This window comes from Hemicordylus capensis, chromosome 6, assembly GCF_027244095.1.
Source record: "Hemicordylus capensis ecotype Gifberg chromosome 6, rHemCap1.1.pri, whole genome shotgun sequence".
Taxonomy (NCBI): domain Eukaryota; kingdom Metazoa; phylum Chordata; class Lepidosauria; order Squamata; family Cordylidae; genus Hemicordylus; species Hemicordylus capensis.
The window spans coordinates 30,828,224-30,856,148 of NC_069662.1; the positions used below are offsets into that span (position 1 = coordinate 30,828,224).

Sequence of the window (27,925 nt, forward strand, 5' to 3'; positions counted from 1 at the left end):
AAGGAGCAGAAACCAAACTCCTCACAACCCGGGATAGCTCCACCGAGCGTGAACCTGCAGCCGCAATGCGCGCAGACCAGAATCCCTTTTTTGCTGCACGCATTGCCACTGCATAAGCCTTCAAATGGGTCACATGCTGAATCCTGTCAGATTCGAGCTGAGTTCTCCTCCACTTGCACTCTAGTCACCCACCCAACCGCTTCAGCCCCCGCAGCTCCTCAGTGTACCAAGGGGCCATTTTTGCAGCAGGTCGGAAGGGACGCTGAGGAGCAATCGTGTCTACTGCCCTGTTGAGTTCCCTATTCCAGGTTCCCACCAGGGCATCGACAGAATCACTGGCCGCACCAACATAAAAATCCTCCAAGGCCTTTTGAAATCCCACTGGGTCCAGCAGCCTTTTGGGACGGACCATCCTAATAGGTCCACCACCCCTGCAGGGGTGGATTGCGGCTTTGAGACCAACCTTAACCATATAGTGGTCTGTCCATGACAATGGGGAAACCACTGGATTCCCCACCCACGGAACACCCCCCTGATCCGAACAAAAGACCAAATCGAGTGCATGGCTGGCAACCTGAGTTGGTTCAGAAACTAGTTGGGATAGCCCCATAGTTGTCATGGCCACTATCAACTCCTGAGCCGCACCAGACAGGCCAGCCCCAAAGTGGATATTGAAGTCCCCCAGCACTAAAAGTCTAGGAGACTCCAACACCAACTCCTCAATCAGCTCAGTTAGGGAGTCACTTGGGCAGCGGGGTGGACGGTACACCAACAGAATCCTCAATCTATGCCTAGTTCCCAGCCTCAAAAATATGCACTCAGTATAAGTCAGCTGTCTCACAGGGGCCCTGGTAAGGGAAATGGTATTCTTATGGACCACAGCCACTCCACGCCCCCCCCTCGCTCACTTCCCCTGGCCTGCTCCATGACAGAGTAACCTGGTGGGAGACGCTGAGCCCACACTGGACCACTCGCCTCCCCCAACAAGGTCTCGGTTAAATGTGCCCAGTCAGCATGTATAGCTTATAGCTGAAAGTCATAGTACAATTTTATATTTTGTGTTTTTATCATTTTAATAGCCCTCTAATCTTTTATAACAGCTTTTATTATCTGTACTCTATAGTATGTAACACCCAACTTAAAGTACTCAAATTTTAATGATGTGACAATTTTTACATATAGATTCCATACAGTTTTATAAATTTATATTTTTGAAGTTCTACAGTTTTATAGTTTACTATGAGTTTGTGTTCCATATACCTTTCACTGTAGTATGTGATTAAAATAAAAGAAAACATTAGGGGTGTGCATTTTGGAATTTTCTTGTTTAAATTTGTATCCGAATCGAAACACCCCCGTTTTGTTTTGTACCCAAATATTCTGAATCCGAATCAGCCCTGTTTTGTTTTGTAGCCGAATTTTCTGAATCCGAATCGATTTGGATTTTTAAAAAGGGCCCCAGGGCAAAAAGAGTGGGTGGTGGTGGTAGTGTCCAAAGGGTGGAAGCTAGCAGCCAAATTTCAAAGGAATTAGGCAAAGGGCTGATTTTTTGTGGATTTTTTAAGTTTACATATCTTTAAGAATTTTCCCATAGGGAATAATGGAGATTCCAGCAAATGTATTGCTTCAAATCAAGGGGAAAGGGATGACCCAGAGCAGAGTGTGGTGGGTGGTAGTGCCCATTGGGGGCAAGGAAACTTCCAGAATTATTTCAAAGAAATTGGGCAAAGGGCTGATCTTTTGTGAATTGTTGAAGTTTATGTGTCTTTTAAGATTTCTCCCATAGGGAATAATTGAGGTTTCAGCAGCCCCATAATTCCACTTGGGGGGCACTGGGGTTGCCCAGAGCGAGGGGTTGTGTAGTGCACATAGGGTGCCAACCACCCCCACACCCACAAGCCTGTGGGGTACTGGGTTTTGTTGTTTCTGAGGTGTTCATTGTAGATTCTCTGGTAGCATATGAGATTTTCAGTGAAAAACAAGAATCCACTCTCATATGCTACCAGAAAATCTACACTCAGAACATCACAGAATCAACAGAACCCAGCACCCCATGGGTTAGTAATCCTTCCCCTGGCCAAAGTGGAGTCAGTAAAGAGTGGCAATTAGCAAAAGAGCCAATGTGGAACAAGGAGGGAATTGTCAGCAGTTCAGCCCATGATTTAGGTCACCGATCAGAAGGCTGGAAGGGTGGGAAATTCAAAGAGATGTCAAACACAAAATGGAGACTGACTCAGAGATCACCACAAAATGGAGGTCCAAAACAACAAAACGTTTTGTAGCCGAAACAGGGACATTTTGTTTTGTATACAAAACTTTTGCATCTGGAAAATGGGTGTTTTGTTTTGTCTACAAAACACCTGAAACAGGCTGTTTTGGGTACAAAACGTTTTGTGTCCGAAACGTTTTGCACATCCCTAGAAAACATATTTTTTACTCTAACTACTAATTATAGTTCCCAAAAATAATGAATGATAGTTTGGCAAAACAAAGCCAGTTAGCATCACCACCATGCTAATAAACAGAAATTATAACACTTATTTTTTCCTGAATATTTTCCCAAGGGCTCTCTTCACTTCCTTGTTTTTCAGACTGTAGATTATTGGATTCAACATGGGAGTCAAAATGCTATACTGAATGGAGAAAATTTCATCCAGTGTCATGGACGAAATACTGCTGGGTTTCATGTACTGGGACATTCCTGTCATATATAGTAAACCAACAACAATAAGGTGGGAGCTGCAGGTAGAAAAGGCTTTTCTTCTGCCTTCTGCAGAGCGGATCATCAAAATAGTGGAGATGATGTGAATGTAGGAGACCAGGGTTGGTATGAATGAGCCAAGTCCAAAAATCATAACAGAAGAAAAAAGAATGATATTGTTGAGGAAGGTGTCAGAACAGGAAGATTTCAGTAGTGGTGGGAGTTCACAGCTGAAGTGGTTGATTTCATGAAGGGCACAAAACTGTAAATTGAATGTAGGCACTGTGTTTATTATTGCAAAAAAGAAGCCCATTATCCATGCACCCATCACCAAGTAACTACATAATGCTTTGTTCATTGTCACTACATAGTGAAGTGGGTGACACACAGCAACGTACCTATCATAAGCCATTGCTGAAAGAATAAAAACCTCTGTGACACTCAAGAGAAGACTGGAAAACATCTGTGTGAGGCAGCCAGTGAAGGAAATCGTTTTCTGCTTCATGAGCAAATTCATTAACAACTTAGGGGCAATGTCGCTAGAATAACAGATGTCCACAAAGGACAAATGTGACAGAAAATAATACATGGGTGTGTAAAGAGAAGGATCCATTCTAATCACCAAAATGATTGTGATGTTTCCTGACAATGTTATTAGATAAATTGCGAAAAACACCAAGAAGAAGAAGATCTGCAGTTGAGGATCATTGGACAATCCCAAGAAAATGAACTCTGACATATCAGTTTTGTTTCCCATTTCTGTTTGGTCATCTGAAAAAAGAGAGAGAGACAAAAAGGGCATAACTCAGCCAGGTTTTTTTTGGTTTGTTGTTGTTGTTGTTGTTGTTGTTTTGGCCCCTTCCATTTCCACCAGCTCATTGTAATCAATGACACTCAAATGTGTTTATTTTTGGCTCTCATGTCAATAAATATGCAGGCATGTTTTGAAAATATAACACACATATATAAATCAAAATTTTCAGCATGTCATAATGGGTGAAAAATGGTCTGTGGAGAAGAAAGTACTGATCGGGGGGAAATAAGAAAGACATGGGTTAGTTCGTTTGGAAGATAGATAGATAGATAGATAGAGAGAGAGAGAGAGAGAGAGAGAGAGAGAGAGAGAGAGAGAGAGAGAGAGACACTTAACTATCTTCCCCACATAGAATCTTGTTATTTACATTTCAGATTCCCCTTACTGATTTTTTTAAGTCACTTTGGTATCTATTTTCTATCTAATGCTGAATAAGCTTCCCTGAAAAACTGCTTGGCCACTGATACTCATGTTCGCCTTCAATGAACCAACCATGTGTACTGAGCTTGTGCCCTGCAACACTTTCCAGAATCCTCTGTACTATGCTGCAGTTTTGTAGCACATATGCATGGTTTTCTCAGCAAATGATGCAATGTGGGAAATGTTGTCTGAAGATACTTTGAAAACATTTGTACTCTTGTACACAACTGTTGTCCAGCGATTTTCTGGAATATTGGCATATTTTACACACATATAAACAAAGATAACACTCATGCAGTTGAAGAATTTGCCAGTGTGATATTGTCAATCCATACAAACATCTTTGATTGTTAGATGAACTCACCTGACATGGTTACAAGCAATGGGAAAGAATAATATCTGTCATTTGCCTTTTAAGATGGAATGAGGAGGAAACCATATATAGACTTTTCTTTTGAAAAGTTAAAACCGCATCTGAGTTCTCTCATATAATAATGCAATGACATAATGTATTGTGAGAGTACATTTTTATATAAGGGTCCTGTTAATTGCCCAAACAAGCAATTGCAAGTTTAGTCTGGAGATACAACTGCACCCACTGGGAACCCTTAGAAAACAACTAAGATACAGCAATCCAAAAGCATGCTTACTTCTATGTCACATGGGCTTAAGCAATGGAAGGCAACTTAATGCAAAAGCAGAAAACCCCATCCAAGGACACTCATTTATTTATTTCACACATGTATTACCTGCCATCCAATATAAAACATTTCCACGGTGGCTTACAACAATTTGTGCAATAAAATCAACAGTGAAGAAAACAAAACCAAGACTAAAATAAAAACAGCAACAATTTTAACAGGAATTTTAAAACAATAGCTGGTTTTCATCACATTCAGATTACTATTTTCTTCCTCATTTGAATCTTGGCCATTTTATTGGCCAGCAAAGTTTTGCAAAACTGAGTTAGCCTGGGACTAACTAGCTATAGCCCAGAGTAGGCCTGCTTGAGCCAATTCAATTCAACAGGACACTGATTTTTAATAATTTCTAGGTCATGATCTCATTTTTTGCAAGACTCTTCCCAGAACATGGGGATCTACAGTAGAATGGCCCACCCTCCAGGACTGGCCTACAGTCCAGGTGATGCCAATCAGCAGGTGATAAATGAAAGCAATCATGGAAAATTTAACAGCCTTTAAAATAATGCTTGAAGTAGCACAACCAGTGGCGTATCTAGAGAAAATAACGCCTAGGGCAAACACTGAAATTGCGCCCCCTGTCCAAACATCTGACATCCATCTTTCAGATAACGTTACCATAATATCAGCTGAAAAATACAAGTCAAGCTCACTAATCTTTTAATCTTTCAAAAACTATTTAGCAGTGGATGTAGCCAGAGCAAAAAAATGCTGGAAAACTACAAATTTCAGTAAGCTAGGGCTCATGAAATACCCAAATACTACGTGGAGGTGTACTTGGAAAACTAAACAGAAGTGCCTGTCTAATTCTCTGCTATGCATTGTAGCATCACTATTACATAAGTTTTAAAAACAAATGGAGAATTTGGCTTTTCCCAGATACTCTGAAAATAATTATAGGGTATGCAGAGTAAACTGTGTCACTGCTTGGAATATATTCTAGTCTTTCAGAAAGACAGTTAAAATGAGAGAAAGAGAGCAAGAAACTCCCAGTGGGCCTTAATATTAAGGATTTCACACTGATTCAAAGACAAACTCACCATTAATAGACATATTATTAAGACATCACATTTAACTCACTTATCACAAGATGCAAGGTAAGAGCAAATGAATACAATCCTAGCTCATAAGCTTCAGCTCATTATTCACAAGCCCTGATTCTCTATACTTACTGCCAAACTGAATATGTGTACAGTGATTTATATTATATTGAATCCTATCTAATAAAAGGCTTGGTGTCCGTCCGTGGACGGACACCAAGCGTGTGTCCGTGCCTCGCTCGGACCTTCTGGGCATGCGCGGAGCCAGAGGGAGACAAGAACACCCAGCAGCCGGCAGCCATGAGAAGCCGGAGAAGCGGAGGAGGGGGAAACTGAGCGAGGCGGCGGCAGAGCCGCCGCCTCTGCCATGAGCAGCAACGAAGGGGAGAAACTCGGCCCCAGCAGAACCAAAAAAACCGGGGCCAATGGCGGCGGAGAAAACAACAACAAAAGTAAAAAGGGGGGGAAAAGGAGCGGGGAATGCTTTGAAAACAGGAGGACCAAAACACTAAACGGAAGACAGGAACGCTGGCCGAGTTGGCAGCGAAGCCAAAAACACTCACCCGCCCTCCCAGCTGTCCAGGATCACCTTCCCCACCCCCCACCATTAAACATTTGCACGTCCCCCCCGCGTGTTGGACTCCCACCCAACCAACTGCCCAAACCCACCTTACTCACACCAGCCCATGGTAGTCACAAGAAAAAAAAAACATTAAAGAAGAGAGGAGCACACAAAAAGAGCTCCTCCCTGTGCTAAACCACTGCCCAAACTGCCGCTATGAACGAAACGGACGCCTAATGCGTACTTAACGTTCATTGAAACAGTATGGGCAGCAGCATAGCTCAGGGAGGAGCTCTTTTTGAGTGCTCCACACATCCACTTGCTTTTCCTCCGTCAGCAGATTCAGCACACTTCCCAGCCATGGGGAGATTAGAGACGCCGACGAGACACACACCAAAAAAATTACACTAAGCACTACACTAAATCCCAAAACACAAAAAGTAACACAAAGCACCACACACACCCAGAAGACAAAACTACACACACAAAAAACACAGACTAGAGCAGCGGCCAGTGGCGTGCCCCACATCCCCCCCCCAAAAAACCAAGAGAGTCCCCCACCCACAGCCAAGGGCGGAGGGTGGGGGGAACCGTTATTTGCGCTCGCACCCACAGACTGACAGCCTAACGGTCGTCAGCAGTGGACTCCTGCAGTGCCATTAGCACTAAAGCAGCTGAGCAAGATAACCAATAAAACAAGGAAAGACAGATACTCTAATAGCCCTACTCTACAGAACAGCATAGAGCAGGCAAGGCAGAGAAAAAGGCAGTCTTAACACGCTCAGGTAAGCCAAAAGAGAGCATAGACGGACCTCCCCTACATCCCAAATGACTCTGCCAACCAACCCCCCCCCAAAAAAACCTGTCAAAATAATCAAAATAATAATAAACAAAAACAGCCCATCACCAAGCAGAAATAAATTGATGCTGCTGTGCTGAGTACACCAAACCAATAATAAAAATAAAACTCTGAAGGGAAGACTGCCCTACAGTAAATTACTACAGAAACCAGAAGCCAGAAAAGAATCTTTTTTAAAAAAGCAGGGGGGGGGGGCAAGGGAGAGAAAAGAGCCAAGGGAGAGGAAAGCAAACAGGGGCAAAAAGTAAAATAAACAAGGACAAGAGAGCGGAAAGGGGGGGGGGGGAGAATGCAGAAAAGATAGACCAAGAGACAATGAGCAAAAACCTGAAAAAGAAACACAAAAATGAAAAAAAAAAAAAAAAACCCAAGGAAGAGAAGGCTAGCGCCCGTTAATATAACTGGCTTAAAAATACTAGTTAAAAATAATACTTGTAGTCCCTTCGGGGGGCTTCCTAAAGGCTGTGGGGGTTCTGCAAAGGTTCCCCCTCCCCCCACTGGCTTCTAGGTCCTCGCAGGGACCATTTTAGCATGTGTCGTGGCCATTTTTTTTAAAAAAAAATGGCCCCTAAAAACAAAATGGCCACCGTGCATGCTCAAATGGCCTCTGCGAGGCCTGGCCTGGCCTAGGGCCTCACAGAGGCCATTTGAGCATGTGCAGTGGCCATTGTGTTTTCAGCAGCCTTTTTTTTAAAAAAAAAAATTAATTTTAGAAAATGGTGCCCCCTTTCAAGAGGCGCCCGGGGCATGTGCCCTGCCTGCCCTACCCTAGATGCACCTCTGAGCACAACACTAAGCTGGAACTTTAAGCTCAATCTCCATGTGGTAATTTAAAGCTATCCTGGAAGTTTTAATGGCCAGATACGGTACAAATTTTTCCTTTAAAACATAATGCTTGAAAACATAATGCTTGCAGTAGCACAACAGCAAGCTGTAACACAGGCTCTAGATTTAGTGCAAATTGCTAGTGCAACAGCACTGAACTTGTGTAACATCCTTCCACAAGTGCTTCATTAGTCAGGATGTCAGCCAGTGAGGCTATTCTCATGAGCAAGCAAAACTGGGCTAAGGGAGCCTGAATAAAGAATAACAAGCTGATTTAGACTTTTCCCATTACTGGGGCTCTGGGGGCGGAGGTGGGGTGCTGTGTGGTGCTGCTTCCCTTCACCCCACCCCCAAGCTGCCAGGCAGGCAAATGGCAAGAGAGCCACCACTCATCTGCCTGGGTGAGGAGGGGTAAGTGATCATCTGCAGGGAGAGCAGGTCAAACCCGCTCTCCCCACTGACCCCCTTTCGGCTCTTCACACTGGTCGTGTGAAGAGCCTTAGTGTTTCTAAGCAAACCTTGCTTAACTAAGTCATATCTCTGACCAAGTCATATTTCAAGCTTGAAAGTCATTTGTGAAGTCTGTCATCCAGATATTGCAAACTACAAAATGAAAAACAAACGTGAATTCGGTTATGCTGATGTTTTCTGCTATTTCAAAACAATTGTTTTCAGCAAAAGAAGAGATTATTCTATGCTGATGTACATAGCATGAAGAAAATATTCCATGACCCGGCCATTCAGGGGCCCACTGAGCATGTGTGGAAGTCTCCAAAATGGCCACCAAGATGCGAGTAGGTTCATAACAGGCCAAAGACTGCCTGAACCGGGTGGTTTGGGGCATAGGGAAGGCAGGTGGGGGCAGGGGGAACCTCCACGAACCTCTGTGGCCTTAGAGAAGCCCCCCAGAGGGGCTAAGTGCTAAAGATTTTTTTAAATCAACTCAAAATGGCTTATGGAACCCACGAATGGCCTGGTTGGGGGATTCGGTCCAGGGTCAAGCCGAAACAGGAATGGTTTGGCTCAACCCTGAACCTTTGAATTGAACCAGTTCGATGTTGAACCCATTTGACATTGAACCGGTTTGCACATCCATATCATGCAGTACCTGAATAAATAACAAGCTGATTTGGAGAGCTATCTTTAGTATGACTACTCCAGTAATATGTTTTACCCTAAGTGGTTTTCCATATTGCTCAGAGATTGAGAAGTTTATACATATTATGATATGCAGTAAGACTCTCTCTTTTTAGGCTACTTTCCAGTAGGGTTAGGAGATCACCTGGCATTCTGTCTGTGTGTCTGTGTGTGTTCCCATGTGTCCTTGTGTCCATCCATGTCCGTGTCCCCCCCACCATCAACTTTGCAACACCTGGAGGAATATGAACAAATTGGGTACAGTTGTGGGGACACATAGGGACACCACAATGGCATTATTTGTGAGATGATATCCACCTCAATCCAAGATGGCAGATGTGTAAACTTTTGAGGCACAAGTGGGTTAACTTGTGATATGCCTAACTTATTTGAACCAAATTTGCTACAGCTATAAGGACACATAGGGATGCCGCAAAAGCACAGTTCATGATGATGTAATCTACCCCAATACAAGATGGCAGATGTGTAAACATTTGACGTGCAAGTGGACTAACCTGGGGACTGTATAACCAATTTGAAGCAAATTAGGTACAATTCTAGTGAGTGACACACAGGGACACCTCCATGGCATAATATCTGATGATGTTATCCACCCCAATTCAAGATGAAAAATGAATAAACACTTGAGGGTGCAAGTGGGCTAATCTGTGAACCACCTAACTGATTTGAACTAAATTTGCTATAGCTGTAGGGACACATAGGAATGCACCAAAAGTGTAGTTTGTGATGATATCATCCACCCCAGTTCAAGATGGCAGACAAGTAAACTGTTAAAGCACAAGTGGGCTAACTTCTGGACTGTCTAACTGATTTGAACCAAATCTGGTACAGTTGTAGATGGTGACAAAGAGGGGTGCCTCAGTGGTGTAGTATAATAATAATAATAGCTAGCTGGCCTGGGCACAGAGCATCTGTGCTTCTAATTCCCCCGGCTGCATTTGCTTTTTCTTCCCCCACCATTGCTTTCCCTTTTCCCTTTGCTGCCACCGCTTTATCTTCTCTCACCACCACCACCACCACTGCAGCTTTCTAAAGGCTTCATTCGGCCATCTTTGAGGCATGCTCAGCTGTTCTCCACATTCAGACTCAATGGGAGCCATCCTTACATTTGACCAGCTAGTGGGCCTGAGAGGGAGGCTATGCTGCCCTCTCCACCCCCTGTGTGGCTGTTCACCTGTTCACCTGTTCACTCTTTTTCCCCACCCACCCATCCCCACTGTGGTCCACCCATCCCTGCCGCTATCCAGCAGCTGCTCACAAACTCTCGTGGAAGCTGCCACGCATGGAATTAGTGACAGGTACATCAGATAATTATATTACAATAATAAATTAATAATAACTAATCTTCATTTGTTAGCCACCAAATAACAAATTGTTCTCTGGGTTGCTTGTAATGATGTCCTCCACCCCAGTCCAAGATGGCAGATGCATGAACATTTGAGATGCAAGAGGTCTAACTTGTGGACAACTTCACTGATCTGAACCAAATTTAGTCCAGTTGTAGGGATAGTGAAAGGAAAGTAGGCAGATAAGTTACTGCTAAAAGAACTTATTTTAATTATTAAATGCACAATTTTGGAATATGTACATTTTTTGGTAAGATTTGGATCTTCCCAGCCATTCTAGTAAGAGAAGCTTTCACTTCTCTGCTTTTCAAACTGTAGATTATGGGATTAAGCATGGGAGTCAGGATGCTGTATTGGATAGCGAGTAGCTGATCCACTGTAGTAGAGGATACAGAACTGGGTTTCATGTACTGAACCAATGCTGTCACATACAATAAGCCTACAACAATGAGGTGGGAGCTGCAGGTAGAGAATGCTTTGTGCCTGCCTTCTGTGGTCTGAATCTTCAGGATAGCGGATACAATGCATATATAGGAGACTAGGATAGGGATGAAGGAGCCAAACCCTATTATTACTGCGGAAGAGAGAAGAGCCACATCATTAAGAAAGGTGTCTGAGCAAGAAAGTTTCAGTAAAGGTGGAAGCTCACAGCTAAAGTGACCAATTTCATTGGATCCACAGAAGTGTAAGTGTAGAGCAAGAACAGTATTAACACTTGCATACAAAATACCCATTAGCCATGCCCCAGTCGTCAAATGAATGCAGATCTTCTTGCTCATAGTATTAGTATAATGCAGAGGGTCACATATAGCAGCGTATCGGTCATAGGCCATTGCAGAGAGGATGAAGATCTCAGCCCCAGCTGAGAGAAGGATAAAGTACATCTGGGCCAGACAGCCTTGGAGGGAAATTGATTCTTGCTTTAAGAAATTTGCTAGCATCTTTGGAACAATGGCTGTGGAATAGAAAATGTCTGTAAAGGATAGATTGCATAGAAAAAAATACATAGGAGTAGAAAGATGAGGGTCGACCTTTATCACCACAATAATGATGGTGTTCCCCAGAAGTGTTAACATGTAGATAGCAAGAAAAAGGACAAAGAACATAATCTGGACATGTGGGTCTTTTGAAAGTGCTGAAAGCATAATCTCCGTCACATCTGTTGTATTGTCCATTTAGATTTAGAGACCTGTAGAGATTGTATTGAGAGGACAATGAAATGTATTTCATTAGGTTCATCAATTATTCTACAGACTATAAAACAGGTGTTTTAGAAGTGAGAATGGCTTGGCCATTCTCCCGCTTTGTACTCAGTACCATTTCCCCTACTAATTTTTGCAGATATGCTTAACATTATACCTCTGGGAACTTTCCCTGTTAGTATTTTTTTTAAAGCTTTATACTCTGCTCTTATAAATGTTTGTATTACTATATCAGCTTTCATTTGCTTTCATGACACTCAGGGAAAATGTGCTTTTCACGTTGCAACCTAAGACCCTGAGACCCACTTATTTCATGGCAATGGAGAGCTCTATGCCGAAATATCTTGCAATACAGCACATGGTGTGCACACTGGGCATCAGACATCAGCTGAAAACTTAGCCTGTGAGCCAGAGCCACACAATATAATTTTACAGGAAGAAAAGAAAAATGGGAGTGTCACTGGCTAATTTAGTTTGTCTGTTATTCTCTGACATTCACTCCACCCCCAAACATTTCATCCTCTGAGCTGCTGTGCCATGAATACAATAGATCCTATGCTCTATTTGATAAGTGCTGGAAAATTTTTTATCAAGTGCTCCTCACTTTCCTGAGGAGTAAGAAGTCAAAGGACAGCACTAGAAACCTGTGGTGTCTGTAGATTTCTTTCATTTATAAATATGCAAAGTCCTTTGGCAGCAGGAATTATTTCTAAAAATAAACAGCACCATCACTGATCCTGCAGCAGAAATAGTGTGGAATATGGACCCACATGACAACCTAGGCTGATCCCATCCAGCTGAACTCACAGCTGTCTGACTTTCATCTCATCTGCAAATTTAGAACTGCTAACTGTTTTGTTTTATTCTTCGTTCACAGCACTAGTCTCACATCCCATTTTGCTGCATAATTGCTTCTCAGGGAAATATCTCTTCAGCAATTACTCCCATTGAGGAGCTGTCAAAAAATCATATCTGTCCAAATTACTCCCATTGAGGAGCTGTCAAACAATCATATCTGTCCATCTACAATCACTTTAACAGGGGAGAATGATCCAGCAATCGGAACAATCAGATTTAGGGGTACAGCTCTAGGCCTATTAAGATAATATGCTGTATGTATGTTCAGGTGTCTGTACACACGTACGTGTGCATGTGTGTGTTTGTGTGAATGGATGTACATACATTAGTTCTAGAAGTGAGTCTACAGGCCCTCTCAAATGCAGGCTATAGACAGGAAGATTACTACTTTAAGTGCATTAAGCATAAAGTGTAAATAACTGGATGTGCATACAAATTTGTTCATGCCATGAACGTAATGTGTGAATCAGATGAAAATATCTCCTTGTTCAATTAGAAGCCTATAGAAAAAGCTAGGACTGCTCAAATCTTTCTTGTGGGGAGGGTTTTCCACCTTACACTCCCATAGATTCTCTTGGAAGGGTGAATCTCCTCATATTAAAAAGTGGATTCTGGCAGCCTTCTCGGGACTCCTCCTAGAAGAGGAATTTTGTATCCCCTCATCCTTTTTGATCCTTACAAGGACCTTACAATTTCACTTTGCATGAATCTTCGTCTCAAACTTTAATTTAGAACAATCTATTTGAAGCATGTGTATGGGTTCTTGGTCAAATTTAGGCTATTAGTCAAAATGATTAAATTTAGGCTATTAGTCAAAATGATTAAAATGTAGTTCAGTTTTTAACCACAGAGAAATAGATCAGTTGTATCTCCCTCCCTTCATTTAACAGTGCTCCTCAAAATTACAAATCAATTAAAAATAATTTCCAAGTAAATAGTATAAAGACTCTTACCACTAAAATAATTCATTGCAAAGTTTCCAGAAGTTGTTTGGCAAATGTCCTGAGAAAGGCAGAATATCTGTATATTGTCTCCAGCTTTTCTAGTGTTGGTTTGTTGCTCTTTTTGCAGTGTGTTTAATGTTGCCTTAAAAGGCACATTTCTCTCTTCTTTGAACAACCTCCTCATTTATATAGTGCTAAATGAAAAAAAGAAACAGTCTCAGCTCTCTAAAATCTCCCCATTATGTTTATACTGATAATGATAGGTTTTCTAACCTGCATATTGCTGGTCAATGACGGAAATAAAGGTTATCTATCTATCTATCTATCTATCTATCTATCTATCTATCTATCTATCTATCTATCTAATCTATTTAGCATAGTGATCTATTTTAGATGAGGAGAAAGACTAAGTTCTTTCATTCCCTCAGGGTGTTAAAGGGCATTCAGCATAGTGTTGAATGGTTTATATATGCTTTCGCTCATTACTATTCCCTCAACCATTATGAACAAAACAGTAATCTCACATTCAAACTAGGTTGGGAACTAACAGACAGAATAATTTCTTGCTCCCTTCAGCATACTGGCTGGCAGCCACAGCAACTATCTGGGGATGTAGCAGGGCTGCGTCCCTGCATTGAGAGGCTGCTCCTCACTCAGCCAAAGTTTGTTGAGCAGCAGAGGATGCACAAAGTGGGAGACAAAGCCATTTTCATTGTTTTTTTCCTGCCCCTGAATGTACCAGTAAGCTCCATGGGCAAGTGGGTATTTAAACCCAGTTCTCCACAGTCCTTGTCTCTGCAGTGCCTACAGAAAGCCTCTAAGAACATATTTTTGATGAACATAAGAGAGCAGAATTGACTGAGGCTATTCACACGAGCAGCCCAGACCAGGCTAGAGGAGCTCAGCCTTAGCTGAGCTGCTTGTGTGGAGTGCTGGGATCTCTCCCAATCCTGGTGCTTCCATCCCCTCTAGCCCTTAACTGGGGTGAGAGGTTGTGACTATGCCCCTCAACCCCAGGTTTGGAATTGTATGTGTGCTTGGGCTGCACGCAGCCCAAATGCACACAGGGTTGGGCACCTAGAGCTCCCAACTCATGGGGGAATCGAAAAATGCACCACACAATAAGGAATCCCAAAATGTGTTGATCTTGGATTCCTGTAGGCCAGGGCCTGTTTTCCTGGCCTTCAGTGATCCAAGCTGTCAGAAGCAGCACAGATCATTTGGGTGTGTGGTAGTGTGCTGAAAAGACGCTCCTTGCTCATATGGGGGGAAGGTAGGTTCAACCCTGGATTTCCCACCTCGCTGCCCAACCCTGTTATGATTATGTGGGAAAGGTTGTCTAAAGATACTTTGAAAGCCTGTGTACTGTACTATTGTACACAACTGTTAACCAGTTATTTTTCTGGAATATTGGCATACTTTGTACATATATAAATAGAGATAAAAAATTTCATGCAGTTCAATAATTTGTCAGTGTGATAGTGTCAATCCATACAAACATCTTTGATTGTTAGATGAACTCACCTGATATGGTTACAAGCAATGGGAAAGAATAACACCTGTCATTTGCCTGTTTTAGATGGAATGAGGAGGAAACCATGTATAGACGTTTCTTTTGAAAAGTTAAAACAGCTCCTGAGTTCTCTCATATAATAACTCATTGACAAAATGTATTGTGAGAGTACATTTTATATAAGGGTCATGTTAATTGCCCAAACAATTAACAAGTTTAGCTTGGAGATACGACTGCTCTCACTGTGATCTCTTCGCAATGGAAGGCTTAAACAATGGAAGGCAACCTAATGCAAAAGTAGAAAACACCATCCAAGGGAACTCATTTATTTATTTCATATGTGTATTAACTGCCCTCCAAAATAAAACATTTCCACAACGGCTTACAACAATTTGGACAATAAAATCAACAGTGATGAAAACAAAACCAAGACTAAAATCAAAACTGCAACAATTAAAGCCGGAGTTTCAAAACAATATCTGCAATTAAATTACTATGTACTACCAAAATGTAGATTACTGATTTCTTCCTCTTTTGAATCACAGCCATTTTACTGGCCAGCAAAGTTTAGCAAACCTTATTAGCCTGGAACTAACTATAGCCCAGAGTAGTCCTGCTTAAGCCAATTCAACTCAACAGGCCACTGAATTGTAAGAATCCCTGTGTCATGATCTCATTTTTCGTCAGACTCTTCCTAGAACATGGGGATTTACAGTTGAGTGGCCAACCCTCCAGGACTGGCCTAGAGTCTCCAGGCATCGACATCAATCACCAGGTGATAAATGAATGCAATCCTGGAAGTTACAAGGGCCTTTAAAATAGTTGTTTGGTCATTGACTGTGAATAAACTGATATGCCTTTAAAATAATGATTGCAGTAGCACAATACAAAGCTGGGACACAAGCTCCAGACTTAGTGCAAGTTGCTAGTGCAACAGCTTTGAACTTGTACAACGTCCTTCCACAAGAACCATTAGTCAGGATGCCAGGCTGTCAGCCAGTGTTTCTAAGCAAAAGTTCCTTTCACCAAGTGATATTTCTGACCAAGTCATATTTCAAGCTTCAGAATTATTTGTGAAGCCTGTCATCCGAATACTGCAAACTACAAAATGAAAAACTAACATGAATTCAGTTATGCTGATCTTTTCTGCTATTCCAGAACAATTGTCATCAGGAAAAGAACAGATTATTCGGTGTGGATGTACATAGCAAGAAGAAAATACGTCTATTTGTACTGGTCATGGTTGAGAGATTAACAAGGGAAGAAGATTGCAGCCATCATTTTGAGAGAGAATATGATGGGTCATTGGCTTGACACACCATCCCCCTGCCCCGCCACACCTGCCCAGTACTGAAATTAGTCCCGAGATCATTGCTATGTATCCTGTATTTAAAGTGACTGTGCTCTACTCCTACATGCGGGGGGGGGGGGTTGTGCCCTACGTGAAGTTTGACCTTGACGCCCCACCAGCTGAGAAGTGTGGAACCTAGCTTTAACTTGAGCCACAAAGGCTGCTCATCTGCCGGGATGGGAGAGAGTTTATGGCAGGAGAGAGAGTAAAGCATAGCAGGGGCGTAACTATAATAGGGCAAGGGGAGACAGTTGTCTGGGGGCCCACTGCCTTGGGCCCCCCCCAGAGGCAAGTCACATGACTGACTCCCCCAGCTGCACTTAAGATTTCTTTACTTCATGAGCTGAGCTTCAGTGGGGGGGGGGCATTTTAAAACCTTGTCTTCAACAACCACTTCAACCTTGCTATGCCCTTGAAGCATAGCAAGGCATGGTTGATGTGAAGCTCCTGGCTTCCTGGGCCCTCTTGCCCTCCAAAAGCAGGGAGGGTTGGTAGGAGCTATGCCTCATCAGAAGGGATGTGTAAGCTGACTCGGATTAAGCTGGGCTCAACATTGAGCCATTTCAGCGTGATGGGTTTTGGGTCAAACTATACTGGCTTCACCCGGTCTGAGTTTGAGCTGAACAGGGCCCGGCTCAAACCAAGCCAGCTCAGAGCTATACCGGCAAAAGGGAATCCGGTGAAGATTCCCCTTTACCACTACAGGCAGGGGGCTTTTCTAAATATAGAGGGGGCAGAAGGTGAGTAAAACAGTACTTACAAGTATGAGCCACAGTTGCGGCAGTGTCGGTGGTGGCTCTCCTCCACCCTGCTGCCCTCCCCCTGAGTAGCCCAGGCTGCTTCAGGACCAACTTGTGTCTGATTTGGGCCCAGGCCAGGCTTCTACACAACTATGGGGGCCACTAAAATTGCCTCCAAACATATGCAGAGGCCATTCTGTGACACATGGTGGCCATTTTAGTGACCTCCACGCCTTTACAGAGGCCTGATCTGGGCCCCAACCAGGCTCAAACTGGCCCGGGCTACTCAGGGGAGGCCATTGGGGATGGGGGAAGCTGTCACTGAGCCTGCCACCACTGCTTCCCTGCAGTTTGTATTTGTAAGTCCTTTTTTCACATCCCTCCCACCCCCTCTATACTTTGAAAAGCACCCCCTGCCCCTGTATGGATAAAGGCGAATCATCACTGGATTGCTGTTTACCAGTATAGCTCTTCTAGCCAGTCAAGTCGGCTCAGTTCGAATTTGAACCATGTCTGCCTTGACGGGGCCAAAACCAAGTCGGGCTGGATTTGAACTGAACTGGCAAATCAGGTTTAGTGCACACCTCTACTCAGAAAGTGAAAGAGCTTGAAGAGAATGGAGCGGTTAGCATCATATGATCCCCACACACTTTAATTCCACTGTGGTTCTCACTGCTTGTATTTCTCTCTCTAGGCTTTCTCAACATCCAAGTAGGACTAAAAAGTCTTATGTGACTCCATGGCTGCTTCATCATCGGTCTGCCCTTTAAATGCTCCTCCACATTCTCAGCAGATCTCATGAGAGTTTGAGCCCCTATCTCATGAGAGAATGATCACTCACATGATCTCATTCCAATTCTCATTCCGCTGTCCACCTCCCATGGTTTCACCTTCTGATTGGCCCCAGTATGCTTTGCGTTCTCCTACAGGGTTCTCCCTGCCTGACTGCTATGTTTGGGTCCTGTGATGCCACTCTTGAGCTCAGCCCAAGGTGACTGTAAGCAGCAATGCAGAAGACCAACAGTTAACTTTCCTTGTTCACTCCTTCTGCCTCACTCCTGTGCTTCTCAATCTGTTTCCATGAAAGAGAGCAAAGGGGCACTCACATCAGCTCAGGCATGTCAGTGAGTGCTTGGGGAAGGGAACGGAGGCATGTAGTACTCCACACCAAATTGCACCCTAGGTGACCAACTAGTAGACAGCCAACCCTGATCATGAAATGTTTGGATAGAATTCTTGATTTCATTTATTTTTTCTTCCTTTGTTCTTTAGCAATTTGATGAATCTGAATAATCCCTTGGAGTCTCTCATGCAGTAACTGAATAAAAGACAACAATCTGATTTGGAGAGCTATCTTTAGTATAACTACTCCAGTGATATGTTTTCCTCTAAGGGGTTTTCCATATTGCTCAGGTATTGAGAAGTCTATACATATTAAGATTATTCAGTAAGACACACGCACACTCCCCCCCCTCAAAAAGTTAAACACATAATTTAGGAATATGTACAATTTTTGGTGAGATTTGGATCTTCCCAGCCATTCTAGTAAGAGAAGCTTTCACTTCTCTGCTTTTCAAACTGTAGATTATAGGGTTCAGCATAGGAGTCATAATGCTGTATTGGATAGCGAGGAGCTGATCCACTGTTGTAGAGGATACAGAACTGGGTTTCATGTACTGAAACGATGCTGTCACATACAATAAGATGACCACAGTGAGGTGGGAGCTGCAGGTAGAGAATGCTTTGTGCCTTCTTTCTGTGGTCTGAATCTTCAGGATAGCGGATACAATGCATATATAGGAGACTAGGATGGGGATGAAAGAGCCAAACCCCATTATTACTGCAGAAGACAGAAGAGCCACATCATTAAGAAATGTGTCTGAGCAAGAAAGTTTCAGTAAAGGTGGAAGCTCACAGCTAAAGTGACCAATTTCATTGGATCCACAGAAGTGTAAGTGTAGAGCAAGAACAGTATTAACACTTGCATACAAAATACCCATTAACCATGCCCCAGTCGTCAAATGAATGCAGATCTTCTTGCTCATAGTATTATTATAATGCAGAGGGTCACATATAGCAGCGTATCGGTCATAGGCCATTGCAGAGAGGGTGAAGATCTCAGCCCCAGCTGAAAGAAGGATAAAGAACATCTGGGCCAGACAGCCTTGGAGGGAAATTGATTCTTGTGTTAAGAGATTTGCAAGCATCTTTGGAACAATGGCTGTGGAATAGATAATGTCTATAAAGGATAGATTGCATAGAAAAATATACATAGGAGTGTAAAGACGAGGGTCAACCTTTATCACCACAATAATGATGGTGTTCCCAAGAAGTGTTAATGTGTAGATAGCAAGAAAAAGGACAAAGAACATAATCTGGACACGTGGGTCTTCTGAAAGTGCTGAGAGCACAATCTCTGTCACATCTGTTCTATTTTCCATTTTGATTTAGAGACCTGTAGAGATTAGATTGTGAGGACAATGAAATGTAAATTATTAGGTTCATCAATTATTTTACAGACTACAAAATAGGTATTTTGGAAGAGAGACTGGCTTGGCCATTCTCCTGCCATTTCCCCCCACTATTTTTTGCAAATATACTTAAAATTATACCCTTGGGAACCTTTCCTTTTGGTATTTCTTTAAAGCTTCATATTCTGCTCTTATAAATGTTTGTATTACCATATCAGCTTTCATGAGCCTCAGGGAAAATTTGCTTTTCACGTTTCATTCATGGAACCTTTAGTAGCCTAAGCACTTCTTTAATGGCATTGTATGTCCAAGCAGTCGACTCTTAAGGTAGTGTTGCCAATATCTAGATCTATTTTATCTGTATTTTTTCCATTTTAATATATAGATGTAGGGTCTGACCCATAACCCTCTTGTGCTATACAGCACCAGTTTATATTGCATTGGTTCTCCATGCTTGGCCAGCTTTTGGTGAAGGTCTGGAGGCTACATGACCCTGCTGCAAAAACACAGAGCTTTATTCCCCAGCCGAAGAAACTTGCTTGACCTTTTGCAACATTCTGCAGCCACAGTGATTGGCTCCCACATATCCTTGACTTTTGCTGGAGTTTGGCTGCTTGCATTAGTGCTAACAATGGAAGATCCTCAGCACATACGAAAAATATTGCCAAGCATTGGACATGCTTTCAATGTTCACCGATTTGAATGAGCTGGGATCCTTCACTTTTCCTTGCTAACTTTGCTTTCAGCCACACCACTGACATAATTTGATTGGCGGAGACCTGGAACAGGGCCTTGTCAGTAATGGCCCTCCATCTTTGCAATGTCCTCCTGAAGGGGCTTCTCCATTCCTCCTCCCTGATGAGTTATAAACAAAGGTTGGAAAGCTTCATTTTCTGAGAGGTGGTTTAAATCTGGTTTTACTCATTTTTTAGTTTAACTAATTTTAGCCTCTGAGTTATTGCTCTTAAATTTATTTGTGGAAGCTTTTGTTTAATCTAGGTTTCTTTTATTGTTGTAGCAGCTTTGTGCTTGGGAGCTGGGATGGACATGTTTGTAAATAAATTAAAAATGAGTTTAAACTGAAAACTAGCATCTCCTTTTGCAGTGCTAGTCATGATTGACAGATGCACAGAGTGGGAACCATTTTTATGTATATATGTATGTATGTATTTTTTAAATTGATATACCACCCTTCCAAAAATGGCTCAGGGCAGATTACAACAAAATAAAATCAACTAAAATCAATTAACAATTATAATCCAAACTAAATCAATTAAACATTTAAATTCATTTAAACATTAAAATCATTTAAAACCAACATTAAAATTTAAAACTATAGATGTAATTACAAGCCTGGGTGAATAAATGTGTCTTCAGTGCCTTCTAAAAAGTTGCCAGAGATGGGGAGGCTCTTATTTCAAGAGGGAGCGCATTCCAAAGTCCAGGAGCAGCAATGAAGAAGGCCCATTCCCGAGTAGTTGCCAAATGAATTGGAGGCAGCCACAGGTGAGCCTCTCTGGATGATATTAACGGCAGTGGGCCTCATGGTGAAGAAGACATTCTCTTAAATACCCAGTGCCTAAGCTGTTTAGGGCTTTATAGGTAATGACCAGCAACTTGTATTTTGCTGGGAAACAAATCGGCAGCCAGTGTAGTTCTTTCAAAACAGGAGTAATAGCGTCTCTCCTAGATGACCAAGAGACCAACCTTGCTGCCGCATATTGGACCAACTGCAGTTTAGGAACTATGTACAAAGGCAGCCCCACATAGAGCGCATTGCAGTAATCCAGCCTAGAGGTTATCAGCATATGTACCACCATTTTGGTCATTCATCTCAAGAAATGGATGCAGTTGGTGTATCAGCTGAAGCTGATAAAAAGCACCTCTGGTCACCGCCTCAACCTGGGACACTAGGGAGAGGTTCAGATCCAGAAGCACCCCCAGACTGCGTACCTGTTCCTTCTGGGGGAGTGTGACCCCATCAAGAACCAGCAGATCAAAATTGTCTCCTGAATTTGGGACCCTGCACAATAAGTTCCTCCGTCTTATCTGGATTCAGCCTCATTTTATTATCCCTCATCAATCCCATTACTGCCTCCAAGCAAGCATTTAGGGAGGCTATGTCTTCTCCCAATGAGCTTGACATGGAAAAATAGATATGTGTGTCATCAGCATATTGATAACACCCTGCACCAAATCCCCTGATGATCTCTCCCAGCGGTTTCATATAGATGTTAAACAACATCGGAGACAATATGGAGCCCTGAGGGACACCATAGGAAAATTCAGATTTGAAAGAATAACAGACTCCATGAGATACCATCTGGAATCGGCTTGTGAAGTAGCAGTGGAAACTGCTGCAAAGCAGTGCCTCCCACCTCCCCAAGCCCCTCAGACATGCCAAAAGGATACTATGGTCATTAGTATCGAAGGCCACCGAGAGATCCAAAAGGACCAACAGAATCACACTCCCTCTGTCAATTCCCTATTGGAGATCATCCATCAGGCCAACCAAGGCAGCCTCCACCCCATAGCCCACCCGAAAGCCAGTTCGAAATGGGTCTAGATAATCAGTTTCTTCTAAGACCACCTGGAGCTGTGAGGCCACCACCTTTTCAATCACCTTGTCCAGTCATGCAAGGTTGGAAACAGGCCTGTAAGTTGCTTAACTCTGAGGGATCCAAGTCAGGCTTTTTCAGAAGTGGTCTAATGATTGCCTCCTTAAGACAAGGAAACAGCCTGCCCTCCTTCAAAAAAGCATTTACAATCTCTACCAGGCTCTCTATGACAGCCTCCCTGCCAGATAGTATAAGCCACGTCGAGCAAGGGTCAAGAGGACAGGTGGTATGCCACACCAGTCCAAACAACTTGTCCACATCCTCAGGATTCACAAACTGAAATTGATCCAGAGTCATCACATAAGAGGAGCTGCTGGACACCTCGGCATTAGACTCTGTGGAGTCTGAGCCCGAATACAAGAGATTTTGCCCACAAAAAACTCATTAAAAATGTCACACCTAGTAATTGTTGGTTCCAAGTACCAATTCAAAGGGGAAGGGGTGCACACTAGTCCCTTCACAACCCTGAACAACTCTGCTGAATGAGAACTTGCTGATATGATACGGGAGGAAAAGAATCGCTTCTTTGCCACATGTATCACCTGAGCATAGATCTTCAAATGTGCTCTATGTAGTAATCTGTCGGATTCGTGTCAAGTCTTTCTCCACTTGTGCTCTAGTCATCTACCTCACTGCTTCAGCCACCATAGTTCTTCTGTATACCAAGGGGCCAGTTTCGAAGTGGGTTGGAAAGGACACTTAGGAGCGATCATGCCCACTGCCCTGGTAAGCTGATTATTCCAGTTTTCCACCAGAGTGTCAACAGGGTCACCAACACTAAATCCCTCCAAGGCTTCTTGGAATCCTATAGGATCCAATAACCTTCTCGGGTGGACAATTTCATTTCAAAATGAACATTGTGGAGGATGCTCCTAATGCTGAGGTAGTTGTGTGGAACATCTCCCTATGCAGTTCAGCATGAATAAAGACAAAGAAGTGTGTAAAGACAAATGCATTTAATGAAAACAAAATGCACGGAGACTGTGCATAGCCTTTCATCCAGGAATTGTATGTACTTAGAATCATGCAAAAAGAAATTCAATAAAATGTGTTGTGCTTCTAAGAATCTCTTTGTGCTGCACTTATTCTGCAAGCATCCCTCTTGCTAGAATACATAGTTACAGCAGTTTTCATTATGACACTGCTGCCCCTCTTTTTTGTGGTTTCTAATGAAGGAGTACATGATAGGGATATGTACAGAACTAGTTTGACCTCAAGAATTCCCAGGCTTTGAGGTCAAAAAATGAGCTCAAGGCCTGGGAAAACCTGTTTTCCCAGGCCTTCAACTGAGATATTTTAAAATTTTCATCTTTACAAGTATACCTGAGCCAGTTCATCAAACTTGGGGCCAGTATGGTTCAGACTTGGACCAATTGAAATGGGCGGCCAGCTCAATGTCAAGTCCAGCTTGCACATCCCTAGCACATGGAGGGCTCAACACAGAAATAGCCTGCAATGCAGCACATGGTGTGCACACTGGGCATCAGACAGGCTCAGCCTGTGAGCAAGAGCCACACAATATCATTGTATAGGAACAAAAGAAAAATGAGGGTGTCGATGGGTAATTTGGTTTGTCTGCTATTCTCTGACATTCACTCCACCCCCACACATTTCATCCTTTGAGCTACTGTGCTATGAATACAATGGATCGTATGCCCTATTTGAGAAGGGCTGGTAAAAATATTATGAAATGCTCCTTGCTTTCCAGAGCAGTAAGAAATCAAAGGACAGCACTAGAAACTTGTGGTGTCTGTAGATTTCTTTCATTTATAAATATGCAGAGCCCTTTGGCAGCATTCTAAAAATAAACAGCACCATCACTGATCCTGCAGCAGAAATTGTGTGGGTTATGAACCCGCACGACAAGCTAGGCTGGTCCAGTCCAGCTGAGTTCTCTGGCCTTCTGTTCATCCACAAATTAAGAACTGCCAAGTGCTTTCTTTTATTTTTCTTTCACAGCACTAGTCTCAGACCCCATCTAGCTGGATAACTGCTCCTCAGGAAAAGATCTCTTCTGCATTACTCCCATTGAGGAGCTTTCAATCATATCCGACCATCTAATATCAGTTTAACAGGGGAGCATGATCCAGCAGCTGTAACAATTGGATTTAGTGGTATAGCTACAGGCCTATTTGGATCTTATGTACTTCCTTTCTGTGTGTGTGTGAATGGATATGCATACATTCATTTTAAAAGGGAAGTGGACTACAGGCCTTCTCAAATGCAGATTATAGACAGGAAGATTACTACTCTAAGTGCATTACATATAAGGTGAGAATAACTGGATATACATACAACATGTACAAGCAGTGAATATAATGTGTGAAAAGGGTGAAAATATCTCCTTTTTCAATGAGAAGCCTATAGAGAACCCTAAGGCTGCTCAAGCCTTTCTTGTGGGAAGGTTTTCCACGTTACTCTCCCAGAATATTCCCTTGAAAGGGTGAATCTTTTCATTTTTTAAAAAAAATGGATGGTGGATGTCTACTCGGGAGTCCTCATAGCTTGAGGTGGAATTCTGTATCTCACCACCACCACCACCACCACCTTTTGATAGTTACCTTCTACAATTGTCTCAAATGTCACTTTATACCACTGGTGGCGCAGTGGTAAAACTGCTGCCCTGTAACAAGAAGGTTACAAGTTCGATCCTGACCAGGGGCTCAAGGTTGACTCAGCCTTCCATCCTTCCGAGGTCGGTAAAATGAGTACCCAGAATGTTGGGGGCAATATGCTAAATCATTGTAAACCGCTTAGAGAGCTCCGGCTATAGGGCGGTATATAAATGTAAGTGCTATTGCTATTGCTATTGCTATTGCTATATGAATCTTGTGCTATTGAATGAATATGAATCTTGTGCTAATAAGTGCTATTGCTATTGCTATTGCTATATGAATCTTAGTGGCAACTTAAATATGGAACAATCTATTTGAAGTATGTGTATGGGTTCTTGGCCAAATTTAGGTTATTAGTCAAAATGATCAAAATGTAGTTCAGATTTTAACTACTGAGAAATAGATCAGTTGTATCTCCTTCCCTCCATTTAACAGTGCTCCACATAATTAGAAATCATATAAAAATAACTTCAAAGTAAATAGTATGAAGACTCTTACCACTAAGATAATTCATCGCAAAACTTCCAGACGTTGTTTGGCAAATGTCCTGAGAAAGGCAGATAGATAGATAGATAGACAGATAGACAGATAGATAGATAGATAGACAGACAGACAGACAGACAGACACACACACACACACACACACACACACACACAGTCTCCAGCTTTTCTAGTGATCTGTTTTAGATGGAGAGAAGGACTATGTTCTCTCACTGCCATAGTTCATGGCAGAAAATAAAATATCTATCCTAATAGTTGTTCCCTTCAGGGTGTTAAAGGGCATCTAAAATAGCTCTTAAAGGTGTATGTATGCTTTAAACAAGGGTGTAGCTATAATTGAGTGAATGGGTTCAAAGAACCCGGCCCCCCAAGCTCGTGAAGGCCCCCTCCAGATCCACCCCTCCCTATTTTCTTCCTTATCTTCCTCACTCATGGTGATGGCATCAGGGTGGATGGCATCACTACAAATTATGCCCTTGAGCCATCCCTATGTGTCTGTACATCTGCAGTGAATTTGGTTCATATTGGTTAGGTGGTTCATGTTAGCCCACTTGCACCTCAAATGTTCATGTACCTGCCATCTTGAATTGGGGTGGATGATCAGAAACTATGCCTTTGAGGTGTTCCTATGTGTCCGTACTACTGTACCAAATTTGGTTCTAATCACAGTTAGCTGCTTCACAAGTTAGCCCATTTATGTCTCAAACATTCACATGTCCACCATCTTGAAATGGGGTGGGTGACATTATCAAAAACTATGCCATTGAGGTTTCCCTATGTGTCATTCACTACAACTGTACCAAATTTTATTCAAATTGGTTAGAAGGTCCACAAGTTAGACCACTTGCACCCCAAAACTTTATGTGTTGGCCATCTTGAATTGGGGTGGATGACATCACAAACTAGGCCCTATGTGTCCCTATGACTGTGCCCAATTTGGGTTATATTGGTCCAGGTATTGCCAATTTGATGGGGGTGGGGGACACATGGACATGTGCTCAAAGAGAGAGAGAGAGAGAGAGAGAGAGAGAGAGAGAGAGAGAGAGAATGTCAGGTGATCTCATAAGCTTACTTTCCATAAGGAATTAGGCTAAAAATGTTTTTGTGTATGTGTTTTCAAGGAGACTATACATATACTATCTACAAATTACTCAAATGCCTAAAAAACTGGTGGGTTGCATTAAGAATGGCACCAACAAATGAAAAAAATCAGTTCCCTCACTGCTATCTTTATACGGCCCAGAGCAAATGGGTTACAAATGACCACAATTTTGACCAAAGATATCTGAACTTTTTATGCACAAGGAAATATAAGTGACTTCAGTGGTCACAACACCACCTCTAAGGAGATACTGGGTTGGAACATATGATGTGGATATGAAAGAATAGTCTTTACAAAGCTAGAGTATAAACACTGTTCTTTAGAGAAAAATGGTATGTCCAGATGAGTTCCACTACTCTACAAATGTGACTCCTCCTTCCCTACAGATCTATTATTTTCAAGCATCTTACAAAGATAGACATCATCTATGCCTGAGGTACAATCTAGCCTCAATTGGTCAGAGTGGTTTTGTGCATGAAAGAGAGGGCAGGGGTGGTCGTGGTAATTTCCTCTTCTCAGGTTTGCTGCTGGGTAATTTTTTCTTCTCAGGTTTGGTCATGCTGGTCTTCAAATCCCTTCTGACTATATGAGTCAATGTTTCCCCAAGACAAACAATTAAGTATTTTGGTCATGATTTTAATACGTCTGCAAAATCGACATGAGACATTCTTGATTAGGTGTAGATGCTTTACCCAATAATTAGAAATGAGTCACTGAAATAACTATATATATATGAATGTGTGCTCAGAAGAGATTTATTTTTGCTTTTGTTAAAGGATTTATATTATTCTTTCTCCCTTTTTGTAGAAAGAATCAATTTGTGTGAAAGAGCACAGACAAAGAAAAAACAGATCGGCAGACATAAACTCTCTTTGTCAGAGCATGTTACAAAAACCTGATTTCCACAAAGAGAAAGGAAATACATGCAAAGCATTACAATCTCAAAGAACACACTGGGTAAGCTTGATTTGGTTACCATAATGACAATGTATCTTTATTATTTTTAGCATCATTGTATTGAACAAATTACTTCAAAGAATGACATAGCTTGCGTTAAGTGCTTTATCTTTATTTAAAATCTTCCATATTTTTGTAAATGTGAAAAAAGTGTTACTAGACTGAGTTACAAATGCTGGCCGGCCAATTCATTTGTTAAGAAGTTTCCCCTAATAAAGGGTTCATGATTGGGGCTCCGGCTCCTCTAGATATAGCTCTGAATACAGGGAAGTAATAAGAGTGAAACTGTCTTCACTTTATGAAAGGGGCTGGTGTGTGTGTGTGTGTGTATGTTTAAAGAACAAAAGAAATGAAAGGCTGGCAGGATGACAGGCTGGCAGGAGAGCTGGCCTTGTGGTAGCAAGCATGACTTGTCCCCTTAGCTAAGCAGGGTCCACCCTGGTTGCATATGAAAGGGAGACTTGAAGTGTGAGCACCGTAAAATATTCCCCTCAGGGGGTGGAGCCACTCTGGGAAGAGAAGAAGGCTCCATGTTCCCTCCCTGGCATCTCCAAGATAGGGCTGAGAGAGATTCCTAACTGCAATCTTGGAAAAGCCACTGCCAGTCTGTGTAGATACTACTGAACT

General features: G+C 42.4%; 3 protein-coding genes across 3 annotated transcripts; all 3 read right to left on the bottom strand.

Moving 5' to 3' along the window:
- Nucleotides 1-2,537: 2,537 nt before the first annotated feature.
- Nucleotides 2,538-3,458, bottom strand: LOC128330633 (olfactory receptor 5A2-like). Its single transcript, XM_053263772.1, has one exon. The coding sequence runs from the start codon at nt 3,456-3,458 to the stop codon at nt 2,538-2,540; it is 921 nt and encodes a 306-aa protein (XP_053119747.1).
- A 7,183-nt stretch (nt 3,459-10,641) lies between these two features.
- On the bottom strand, nt 10,642-11,601 carry LOC128331137 (olfactory receptor 1019-like). Its single transcript, XM_053264491.1, has one exon. It carries the CDS (start codon nt 11,599-11,601, stop codon nt 10,642-10,644), a length of 960 nt encoding a protein of 319 aa, XP_053120466.1.
- Nucleotides 11,602-18,515: 6,914 nt separating this feature from the next.
- LOC128331138 (olfactory receptor 1019-like) lies at nt 18,516-19,475 on the bottom strand. Its single transcript, XM_053264492.1, has one exon. The coding sequence runs from the start codon at nt 19,473-19,475 to the stop codon at nt 18,516-18,518; it is 960 nt and encodes a 319-aa protein (XP_053120467.1).
- Nucleotides 19,476-27,925: the final 8,450 nt, after the last annotated feature.

Bases quoted from the DNA above. Each gene is read 5' to 3' on its own strand.
- LOC128331137 (XM_053264491.1), bottom strand. From the start codon at position 11,601: ATGGACAATACAACAGATGTGACGGAGATTATGCTTTCAGCACTTTCA.
- LOC128331138 (XM_053264492.1), bottom strand. From the start codon at position 19,475: ATGGAAAATAGAACAGATGTGACAGAGATTGTGCTCTCAGCACTTTCA.
- LOC128330633 (XM_053263772.1), bottom strand. From the start codon at position 3,458: ATGGGAAACAAAACTGATATGTCAGAGTTCATTTTCTTGGGATTGTCC.